This window comes from Mus pahari, chromosome 8 (genome assembly GCF_900095145.1).
Source record: "Mus pahari chromosome 8, PAHARI_EIJ_v1.1, whole genome shotgun sequence".
Taxonomy (NCBI): Eukaryota; Metazoa; Chordata; class Mammalia; order Rodentia; family Muridae; genus Mus; species Mus pahari.
In genome coordinates this window covers 12,623,678-12,635,921 of record NC_034597.1, presented here as the reverse complement: position 1 = coordinate 12,635,921, position 12,244 = coordinate 12,623,678, and the positions used below count along the sequence as shown (strand labels likewise).

Sequence of the window (12,244 nt, the reverse complement as noted above, 5' to 3'; positions counted from 1 at the left end):
TTTCTGGGAATTGAACTCAGGACCTATGGAAGAACAGCCAGTGCTCTTAAACTCTGAGCAGCTGTCTCTCCAGCCCAACTACTTCATTCTTTAGGACAGGAAACTAGCTGTAAGTCATAGATCTTTTGAGGATTTAAGGAAGACCATAGAGTTTCCCGGGGGGGGGGGGTATCCCATGAGTGAAATGTATGCATAAAATTCAGAGAACTCTGGGAGAAGTACCTACAGTCTAAATTCCAAACATTGGTCCGCTTCCTTCTTAGGAAGGGAGGGTCTCAGGCCCAGAAATGCTTATATCCTTGCCAGCCAAACTCCTACAACAAAGTCAGGGTCCAGTCCAAGACTTTTTACTTATATCCTCGGTTTGTTCCAGTTTACACAGGCTTTATGTTTTTTTTTTTTTTCTAATTTCATTAAACACATAGTTCCAACATGCAGTGATATGTGGTTAATTAACTTGATGTGATTTAGCATTAATCCCAGTCTTGCCTTTCATTTCCCAACTTCTCCTATCTTTAGGCACAAGACAACCTACCAAGGAAAGCAACCCAGGACCCAACTCTGCTTACAATATATGGAAGTTAGGGATTTGATGAAGCTCCCATGCTAGTGGAGATGAGAGCTACTGGATTAAAGTAATGGTAGTGGCAGCAGCAGTTGGTCTACCTAGTGGGGATTGATTATCTCTCATTTTAACTTTTAAAATAATGATGGGTCCTCTGTACGCAGTGCTACCAAGATATGTTCTCTACCATACAATCAGGCGTGTGACTCAGTAAGGNCCACCGAGGGTTGCTGAATTCTCAATTCATATGTAAGTTTGTCCTAAAGCTGAAATTAAGTAGCAAAAAAGCTTGAGACAGAGAATGCAGAGCAGCAGCACATACCTGCTCAGACTCCTCATCACTGATGTTGGTCCGGCCCAGCATTGTAGCCTTCACCGTGGACAGGATTTTGAGCTGAGTGCTTATAGTTGGGATTCGCTCACATACCTAAAGAGAAAGTTTCATTTGATGTTTGTTGGCTCTCTTGCCCACAAGTTCCTTGGTGACAGACATACCCAAGTCCATTTCCAGTTGATGGCATGAAGAAAGTACTCAATAAAAGAGCAACACAAATACAGTAGTTCTAATCCCTACCATCAGTCCTGACCAAATGGTTCAAATTCTACTGGGTTAGGAAATAAAACTTTGTATCCACACACTGCCCTTAATGATGTTGCTTTCCCTTCTTGAGTGCCTCTTCCTATTAACCCACTTCCCTCTACTTTTTCCTTCACATTCATCATCCATGCTTTCCACATAGGTGCTGTCTCTCTTGTTCCCTCCCTCCCAACTCATTCTCTTTCTCCTCTCTTCCCATCCCCCACCACCATGGACACACTCACACACAGCCTATTTCCCAAGTACCTGTAAGAGATTGGTTCTAATCCGCTTATCTGTGCACTGCTTGGCAACCTCCTTGGCCAACCTCGTCACCTCATCAGAGGCCTTGGCGATATCCTTGGCACACTGAATAAGTGCCCGCTTGGTACCACTGCCCCCTCTTACCAGCCGAGACATCTCTGCCATCAGCAGAGCCATGCGCTTGGCTGCTGCAATGATGTCATTGCCCTAGAGAGAAGCAAAGATACAGCATGAGCTCTGCCTACACACCAGCCAAGTTAAGGAAAGTAGAAAAACAGGAGGAAGCCTGCTGCTCTAGTAGCCCTCTGGAAGGCTAGGAGACATGGAGAGTACTGTTTGGGGTAATAGAAAGCACTGGAGAAGCAGAAGAGAGAGACAGGGCTCTCGCCCCAGCACTCAGGAGAGAATATCCTGGATGAAAACAAGACCCAGATATTAGTCTGAAAGGGCAACATGGGTGCCCCAGGCACAGCACTGGACAAGCACTTGAGCATCTCCAGGTTAATTGTGTCAATAACAGGGCCAGAGCCAGGGAGCCGCTCATACAGGCATCTTCACTTCTATAATAGGGGAGAAAGCAGGGGAGGCGGCCAGAGAGGGAGAACACGGAGGAGGCTTTCCAGATGCTGAAAGCATCCTCTTCATCTTTGTTCTTGTAAAAAGCAGCCAAGTACTTGTGCAACTTCACTAGAACTTAAAACCCCAGGTAACGATTCTCAGCCTAAGTGAGAAACACAAGAGAGCTGGGTAGTTTCTCATCTAGACTACTTACTGCCTCTTGACCTGTCATACTATTTTAATCATCCCACATATTAAAAGGTGACAAGTCAATTGTTCTGCCCCATCAGCTTCATGAAGCCTCCAAATAAGGAATGTTCACCTAGGATGCTGAGGGAGGAATCAAATAGATAAGCCTGAGTCAGGCTGTAAATGGAACAAACCTCCTTTTATTAATGGCAGTTTATCTGAAATTTGGCATTTGGATCACTTAAAACTCTCGTGTATTATAAGTAAGGAAATATTTGAGCAATTTATATCCTTAACAACCTAAAACTATAGTATTTAAAACTACCTGAATGGCCAGGCCCCACTCATTTTTCCCCTCATGCTTTTCGATTTCTATATGATGCAGTGAGGCACACACAAAGCATGCCGTTCAGGGTACTCTTGCAAGAGCTCAAAAGGCACCATGAGCTAGCTCATCATTAGTGCTTTGAAAGTACAAACTGTCTCAGGAAATAAACTGAGGTGAAAGAACACAGGCTTGGGAGGAAGTCATGGGGAAAGGCCTGGGTTAGATGAAGCCCTCTGGACAAACTTCTAGTGTAGACCTGAGGTAGTTTAGGATTACATGACATTGGTTAGAAAACAGCACGGTGCTGGAGTTAGTTACTACCCACCATCTTCAGGCTCTTTCTTGCAACATGCCATCTTTAAAGAGGAAATAAACATGATCACTTCTATGCCTCAGCTCTCCAAGGCTCTGTCACCTAACTTGAGCTTTCCCTGTGGCCACTTCCAATGCCTCTGAGACACCTGTGGGCTCCCATGAGGGCCAGCATCTGTCACACAGCCAGGTGCAGGGCAGCAAGCAGTCCTCCTGAGTCTGCCAGATAAAGCCGCTGCTTGTTCTGATCAACTCTGCTGAGCCATCAGTGCGAGCCAAGCAAAGCTCAGTGGTCAAGCTAGGGGAACTCAGAGTGTCCCCAATGGCTCCTGACCTAGAAGTCACCAAGAGATGCAGCTACAGCTTCCCGAGGAGTTTAATAGTTCCAGTATTGGCCACAAAAGGGGGGGGGGATGAAATCTTTGGAAAGTGACCCCCATATCCTTGTATTCCACAAACAAATGCAGTTCAGTTGGGCATTAGCAAACCTATCAAACTTGTGAAGCCAGTCCTAACAACAAGGTGCAGACAGACAATTGCCCGCCCGGCTCAGACTCACAGGACCCGCACAGATAATGAGTGATGCAAGGTGTCAAGGCTGCACATGGCCGGATGCATTTGGAGCAGCCCCCAACTGGGGGTACCGATCAGTACCTTACTAGACCACTTGGTAGCTTCCCGGTGCAAGGACTGAGCCGCGGCCAGAATGGGCTGGTTGACCGGCTGATTAGATGGCATTAACAGCAGCTCAGGTTCGTAATCGTCTTCCATGTCAGAGGGGAAAGGGAACCCAACAGCATCAGCCGCATCTGCCTCAGCTACAATTCCTATACCCACCTGAGCGGCTGGGATACCCGGCTTTGTCGATGGCGGGAAGGGTGAGAAACAGGGATAGTGTTAGTAAGAACAACAGGACTCAGGAAACAGAGCTTCAGCTGGTTTAGTTACCAAAGCTTGCCTGGGATGGGAAAGAAAATGGCATGCTTTCCAGGTGCCATGGGAACCAAGATTCAAAGACAGGAACTGAGCCTCCAGCCTAAGTCTCCTTGAGATAAGTGGAGAAATTTGGTCCAGCAAAATGTTTCCACAGAGGGCAGGTGCTGTATCCTTGCTGCTGAAGTCAAACTCGACCACAAGCACGTTTGGGGAGCCAGACAACTCAGTAGCCATTACCTTTACAAAGCCTCCAGAGGAGGAAAGTGAAGGCAGCCATGTAAGCTGTTTGGAAGAAAAAACTGACCTTCCTCCTAAGTCACTATTCCATCACTCAGGAGCACACAGCTCTGCAGCTCCCAGACTCTCATTATTTCCTTCAGGGATCGAAAGTTCCACGTTAGAAATGGTATGTCAAAGGTAGCAAACCAGGAGACAAAAATGAAGAGGTTTACCAAATTCCCTACAACCACCCAGCTAGCTCTAAGAGGCCCAAGAAGACACTCATCTAGTTCTTAGAGCTGTGAAAACCCTACACCTCAGACTGTCTTCCTCCTTAAAAATGTCTTCAGAGACAACGCTTCCACAGTATCTCACTACAGCAACTAAAAGTGCCACCTTGTGAATACAGCCTAACTCTCTCCTTTGTTGAAAACAACTTCTCACCCCAAACTCAGCTCACTGGTACACAGATCAGGTAACACATGGACTTGGCAACTAAATGAGGTTAAGCTAGAGGAACCTCATATGAACCCAAGTGGTTGCTGATGAAAGACCAGGAACCAAGAAGGAAAGAAAGTGAGTTTTATACCAAAAACAGGGATTCTAAGATGCTGGGGAGATAGAACAGATGCTAAAAACAAGCTGGAGTGGAAAGAAAAGGAATTGCTCTAATGAAGCCAAGCCATTTATTTAAAAAAAAAAAAAACTGGTGAAAAAAGGTTTACACCAAGAATCTGTAACCAGGAGGAAATGAGTGTTTATATGGAATGTTATTTAAGGTTCCTAAAAGTGTTAACCTAACAGAACTCCAGAGGCAGAGGCAAAAAGACCAGGTTGGAGAGCAATGAGTCATGAGACTGTCTCGAGAAACAGAAAAACGTTTAAATTAACAACAGAAATTCTGGGGCTAGAAGGATAGCTCAGGAGTTAAGAGCATGGACTACTCTTCTCAAGGACCTGGATTTAGTTCCCACCTCCCTCATGATGGTTCACAACCATCTCTAACTCCAATTCCAGGGGATCTGACACCTTCTGGCTTCCAAGGGCATTGCACACACGTGGTACACAGACATACAGGCAGGCAAAATACTCATATAAAGTAAATTCTTAAAAAGCAAAATAAAAATAAATCTCAATCAATATCAATAAAAATAAAAAATTTTATCCTAAATACAAAGCCCTCCTCAAAGTGACAATCAAATTAGAAGACACAGGGCCAACAAGGGGTTAGGTAACCTCCAATCCTTTCACCTAAACTGCCTCAACCAAGGCTCCTCCCCATTCCTTGAAGGAAAGACCAGTTGACTGCTGCTACCATTCAGAGTAACAAGCTGCCCAAAGTCAGAGCGACAGATACAAACACATATACCTTCCCAAACCATATATAGTTCATATAGTTCCTAGCTGTGTACAACTCAACAATCAGGGAACTCATGAAATAAGACCTTCTGGCCAGGACTTACGAACACACGGAGCATAATGGGGCAAACATATGGGCCGGTGCTGTCTGACCCTTTATATTCCACATATATTTTCACACTATGTGCAGGCTTATTATAATTACATTTCCATTTTCTGTGGGGAAAATCAACCCTATTGTCACCCATTGTCCACTCACAGTAGGATTGTGCTACATGATCCTGGGAGTGTTGGAGAGACACCATTATAAATAATTCCACTGGTCAGATCCAACACCAACAAAGTTGCCACTCCTAGGACTGGGCTCCAAGGTAACAGTTCTAAACATCAGCAGTGGTGGCACTCGCCTTTAATCTCAGCACTCAGTAAAAGAGGCAGGCGGGTCTCTTGAGTTCCAGGCCAGCCTGGTGTGCAGATTGAGTTCTAGGACAGCCAGAGCTACACAGAGAAACCATGTCTTGAAAAACAAAATAAAACAAGAAACAAACAAAAACGAAACAAAATAGAACAAACCAAGGTCAATTTCTCAGCATGAAGGAAAAAAAATCCAACAACAACAACACAAGATTAACTTCCTCTGGGAAGTACATTCAGTTAAGATGAATATAAAGGAATATAGTGGGAATGAAGAGCTAGATTTCTGATTCATTACAGTCTAGAGCTAAGAATCACATCCTCACTGGCAAATGAGCAGCAGGACTTTGCTCTAAGCCAAAAAAGCAACTACTCATTTCCAGTGCTGGGAAAAGGTGGGATATTATAGACATGCAGTAGAACTGGACTGCACCCAGATCTCAGCCACAGGAATAGTTAGACTTTTAAATTATCGGAGTTGAACATAACCTGGAGCTTTCCTAAGTAGAGAAGGAACACAAGATGATTCTGAGAAAGGACAAAGTACACTGCTTCTGAGCCGCCAATCTACCTGTTTCTTAATGCAAGAATTGAAGGAACTGCACGCATTTCATCTTGCAAAATCAACAAAAGATACTTTAACAATTGAAGTTTATCCAATAAAGATTAACAGTTTCTAAAAAGACCCCAGATGTCAGGAATCAGTACAGCTGACACTCTACTGGACAGAGGGACCAGACCCTCTTCTTTAGCCATAGACATCTCAGCTTTTACTTCTGCCCAGGCAAAGGCAAGCCATCAAACACTAGAGATTTCTCACTAAATCATTGGTAAAAACACACTGCCTGAAATAAGGGAACTGAGCAAGAAGCAAAGTAGTCACATGGACTTCTGCCTGGGGTGTTCTCCATCCTTTCTGAAAAGGCACGCATCCCCAGCAAGAAAAGTCTCAGGGCTTACCTTGCTAGACCATTTCCGAGCTTCATCATGGAGCTGCCTGGCAGCCATCATCATTGGCTGGTTAATCACCTCCCCAGCTTTCTGCTCAGGGAACTCTTCATCCTTCTCTTCTGGTGGTGGGGGCCTGGGTGGAGGGACTTCACCCTCAGGCAGAGGTGGTTTAGGAGGAGCCAGCTCATCAGTTAGCTACAAATGTGAATAAAGCAGGTTGTAAGGAAAGCCCAGGGAGCTACAACCAAAACCAACCTAGGAAATCAGCCCACATAGACACCATGTAAGACCACCCACACTGAACCATGAGGACATCTGTGCAATATCAATAAAAACTGTTTTTTCTCTCTCTCTCTACAAGAAACCAGCAGCTATGTGTTGCTCATATCCCATGGGAGGCATACATAGCATTACCAGATCAGCGATTCCCGAAACCAATCCCCATAGAAGATGTAAGACTTGGTTCTGGTTCTGGTTGTCAAAGGGCAAATGAGTCAGTAACTTCCCACTAGAGCCTCAAGTTCTACATCTGCCATGTGATCTCAATGTCCCTAATTCTAAATGTCATGACTCAAAAAAGCCACTTACCAGGAATCTCATCATCAAAAGCCTCAACTGGAAAGTGTAAAGAAATGTTGAAAACTGTGGAACCACCAATCCTACTTATGTATAGTGACACAATTTAGTCATTTACCAACCTGGCTTCTTTTACTGACATTAAATAAGAAAACATACCAAAGGAAGTAAATATAATTCTTGACTTAACGTATTTCTAGACTTATTACTTGGAGTAAATACCTGTGCAGATGATCATTACTGTTTTTGTTTCTAGGATTTGTAACTAAAAGATACTCCTCAAGTAGCTTATTCTAACATCATGGGAAAGATGATACATGATAAATGTATTCATGGTACTTGATGGAAAAGAATTACGAAAAGATTTGAGGGCCTAGAGATATGGTTCAGCAGTTAAGAGCACTTGTTGCTCTGCCAGAAACTATGGGTTCAAATTCCCAGCACCCACATGGCTACTCACGACCATCTACAACTGTGGTTACAAGGCATCTAAAACCCTCTTCTGAGCTCTGAGGGCACTAGGCATGCGAGCAGTGCAACACATCCATATGCATAAAATTTTTAAAAAATTTTGAAATTTGAGTCTGATTTAAAAACACAGAAACATTTCTTGGTCTAAGGAGACAGGAGAGTACTTGCCATGCATCATGAAGACCCTAGCTGATCCTGAGATGCCCAAGTAAAACACTCAGCATGGGCCAGCAATGGCCTTAATCCCAGCACTCAGGAGGGAGTGGTGGGTACATCTCTGTGAGCTCAAGGCCAGCCTGGTCTACAGAGTTAAGTTCCAGGACAACCAAGACGATGTAGAGAAACCCTGACTCAAAAAAACAAAACAAAAGCAGCAACCCAGCATGGCAGTATGTGCTTATAATCCCAGCATTGAGAAGACAGAGACAAGCAAATCTCCTGGGCTCACTGGCCAGCTAACTTAACCAAAATGGCAAGCCCTGCATCCCAGTGAGACATCCTGGCTCCAAAACTAATGTGGATGGCTCCTGAGGGACAATACCTAAAGTTGACCTCTGTATTCCTCAAGAAAATGTGTGTGTGTGTGTGTGTGTGTGTGTGTGTGTATACACGCGCACACTCACACATACACAATATTTTAATAATTTTTAAGAGCAAATACTACTTTTGTTACTAAAAGAGAAAGGCAAGAACCTAACAAAGTTCTAATTCTGCAATTTTCCCCTTAGCAAGTCTCACCACGCATGTACAAACTATTTTACTACAAGTCACATCTCATCAATTCATTCCAACTGCACTTACCTCTCCTCCATTCTCAGCCTGTCTGTCACACAGGTTAATTCCATGGAAGTACATGCACAAGTGCTGGCTTATGATTCCACTCAACTTAGGAGTGAAAATCAAGACCTGCCTCTAGTTAGTCACATAAAAGCTACAGAAGTCACCTGGAAATGGAGACTATAAAAGCAGGCCTGCCTCTCACACATGCTGCCCCTTGCTGCTCAATTCTCTCCATCTCTCTGCGTTTACTTACTCGTAGCTGTTCAAGGTCTGGTGGAGGAGGCGGGAAGTCAGGCTCCTGAGGTTGGAAGGCTTCTCTGACCTTGGCCACAGCTCCCAGGATCCGATATCCTGAGTCCAGGAAGCTCTTTTGCAGGCCTAAACACAAGACACTCATTTTCAGCTGGGTAGGTCAGTACCCAGAACACACCTGTCCAGCAGAAGAACTGGTTCCCACTAACAAGGCTGGATGTGGAGCTGCCAGGGGGCATCATGGGCACGGGAAAAGGAAGAAAGACAAGTCAGAGGCCCTGAAGAAGTGTCACAGGATGGCTGCTCCCACAGTGGTGAGGATGCCTTTGAACTGTAAAAGTAACAAGTTCCTGGAGAATGCTGGGTGTGAATGCTATGCTTGGGCAGCAGCCATCACTTCTCTTATGATGAAGCGGTCATGAGATAGGTCTGAGGAGTGCAGAGCATGGGAGATGGCAGTTTCAGATTAGGTTCCTAACTCCCCAGGGTCCATCTCACCTTTCTGTCTACATCTGTGCTCTAGTTGGCATTCGGTGTGTTAACCCTTATCTTGAACTGCTAAGCTATGAGAAACTCCAACTAGGAGACGAAATCCATCCACAGAGGAGGATTGGGAATTTGAGGAAGAGTCTGCCGGGGCCAGAAGTGGGTCTAGCAGCCTAGATTCTCACTGATGAGATAGAAAATGTTGGTTTCCAAAAAGAAAGGAATATATATATGATTTGCAACCAATCAAGTGGCTGCAACTATTAACTCCTTTGGTGGTACTAAAACTATGTTTAAAATGTAGCTGAAGAAAATTCAAATTCTCTCGTGTAGGGCCTAAGAGACCAAAGTTACTTGAAGCCCTCTAGATCTGGCAAAAAACAAAATTCTCTACAGAGAAAGGTCATTATATGCAAGAAAAGTAAAAGAGAAGTGATAGCAACTTCATGAACTAAATGGTTGGCAAATAATTAGCATTTATTTTAAAGTTTCCAAAATTAGGTCTATCAGCAGGGATAGCAAGCCAGACAACATTAGGAAATGGAAGAGAACCTGATCCAGAGATTGACAGGCCTGACAATACTGCAAAAAAATTGAACAGAAGAAAACCTAAATGTCTGCATTCTGTAACTCATTCTGTAACTCTGCCTTGACTGACCTCAAACTGACAGCTATCCTTCTGCTTCAGCCTCCTGGGTGTTGAGATGACAAGAGAGAGCACCAAACCAGGCAGTGTCCATATGTTCCCTCCCAGATTTTATATATAGTGGTTGTGGATAACTACTCTTTTCCTATTTCCACCGCGTTAGCCTAGCAATTGGAATGAAAGGCACCATGCACTGTTGCTTACCAGGGTCAGAGATGTTTCCAGCCACAGCCTTGGCATCCATCACCATGGGGGAGATTGTTTTGCTCAATTCATCAGAGGCAGCTTTCACAGCCTCTCGGAACTTCGGGTCCTCAGAGTTCTCTACCTCCCTCTTAGCAACCAGCAGAATCCGGTTGGCCCGACGAGCAATACTGGTTGCTCCAGCGACCAGCATCTGAGGCTGAATATTGGCCATAGCTACCTTACACTTGTCCAGGTCTTTTTTAATTGCTTCTTCAGAAGCATCCAACAGAGACTTGGTATCAATAGCCTCGTCCACCAGCCCTGTCAGGAAAACAGAAATGGAACTGAATTTGCTTTTAGAAGAACAAAGATTTGAAAACACTGTTGTCTGTTTTCATCTCATGAGAAAGTACGACACTCAGAATTCTCTTCTCAGTTCAAAGCTCTCACTACAAAATTGAAAGCTTTCAAGTGAACAAAGTAACTTTTAAAAACAGAAGTGCAAGCAGCACAGCCCAGAAGGTCATTTGGCCTCAGGATTTATACTGACCGTGGTCACTGGCCCTCTTAAATCCACCACAGACAAGCAGACACGCAAAGACATCAGGAGGAACCGGACTGAGTCTGAAACCTTCACCGCATCACCAGCACAGTATCTGCTAATAACACTCTCTCCCTTCCCGGCTCACTCTCCACCACCTGTTGATTGTTGGCAGCTTGAAGAGCCTAAGACGAGCCACACGGAGGACTCCAGTAACCTAACAGCTTGTTTCTTATTTCTGTTACCTCACTTTCGACACTTTGGGAGCTCCGCTTTCATCACTGGCTGGCTGCTATAGACCCCTGACAGCAGGTTCTATAGGGACAGCAAAGAGCCTACACTCCTCATTTCTGCCTTTCTGTCCTGTCCCTCTACAGGGAACTCAGAAAACTCAGAGGCACTTCTGCAGTCGTACAGGAACAGATGGCTCCTTTTTTTTTTTTTAGAACTATGTAGTTGATAAGTTGGAGGAAACTCTGAGACAAGCTGGGTTAAATGGTAGCTATTGTGGATCCTTGAAATGTGAACCCTCTGAAAATGACAGGGACACTTACTGTATCCACAAACACCGCCTCCCAGCCTCTGAAACCAAACTCTAGCTGGGACTGAGCAAAGACACTATTCAAAGAGAAGATAGGGGCTCTAACAATGAACATCACACCGGAGGGCGGTTCTCAAATAAAAGACGCTCACACAGCCTCTCATCCAACAAAGTAGCAAAGCTTGAATGAGAAGCCGCCACTGCTCAGCAGCCTAATCAGGGCCCAGCACACTGTCAAGCCCTTGACTGTCCCTTTATCCAATTACAGCTGATATAACCGGTCCTGCTTGAGGTCCTCAGAACTCATGTATCAGCCCAAAGGCATTCTGCAGAACTCTACCTGTCATTTTTTCAACATTATCAATCCACTGGTTCTTCATAGTCTCAAAATGTTCATAAGCGGCCTGGTTACCAGGGTTCCTCAGTAAGATCCGAGCAGCTGAGATGACCTGTCAATAACAAAGCAATTTTCAAATACCAGGGTGCCAGCATAGTCCAAATACAAACCCAGAGTAAAGCTTTTCTCCATTTCACCTATAGATGGCACCAGAAAACCAAAATTGGCAAGCCTAGTCAGGCTAAATGCATTAAGTCTGATGCCATGAGCATACCCCAGAGTGGGCCCTTCCTTCCCATCAAGGCTTAGACAGTCAGAGCCTAGTTTTAAGGAAAAAAAAAAAAGTGTCAAAGTAAATGAGCATTCATTTAATATTTCAGAAGAACAACAAAACTGACATATACTTAATAGTTGATGTCTTGATATCAACTCTTTCATCTTAAAAATGTAAATGTAGTTAGACAAGGTACTTCAATCCTGTAATTCCCAGCCTGAGGCAGGAGGTTTTCAAGTTCAAAATGCAGCCTAGGCAAAATTTGTGTTAAAAACGGAATGTGGTGGTATAATCCCCTAAGTGTCAGCACTCAGAAGTGAAAGCAGGCAGAAGGACTCCAAACTGAAATGGTGGCCTGGATGATCTACATACCAAGGTGAGAGGTTGGGAGGGAGAAGAGGAGGGGAGGGAGGGGAGGGGAGGGGAGAGGAAGAGAAGAGGAGAGGAGAGGAGAGGAGAGGAGAGGAGAGGAGAGGAGAGGA

The 12,244-nt window shown here is 44.6% G+C and overlaps 1 protein-coding gene across 3 annotated transcripts in view; it reads right to left on the bottom strand.

Annotated features, from left to right (window-relative positions):
* Positions 1-12,244, bottom strand: part of Vcl (vinculin) — a 99,717-nt gene that overhangs the window by 2,873 nt on the left and 84,600 nt on the right. For 2 of the 3 annotated variants that reach the window (XM_021202925.1, XM_029541743.1), the window contains exons 15-20: positions 11,492-11,600; positions 10,088-10,390; positions 8,753-8,877; positions 6,682-6,867; positions 1,410-1,613; positions 888-992 (exon numbers count right to left, since the gene is read on the bottom strand). In XM_021202925.1, coding sequence (XP_021058584.1) covers positions 888-992; positions 1,410-1,613; positions 6,682-6,867; positions 8,753-8,877; positions 10,088-10,390; positions 11,492-11,600 — 1,032 coding nt within the window. Of the gene's footprint in view, positions 1-887; positions 993-1,409; positions 1,614-3,447; positions 3,652-6,681; positions 6,868-8,752; positions 8,878-10,087; positions 10,391-11,491; positions 11,601-12,244 lie in introns of all 3 variants that reach the window. The other variant, XM_021202924.2, reaches the window with a different exon arrangement.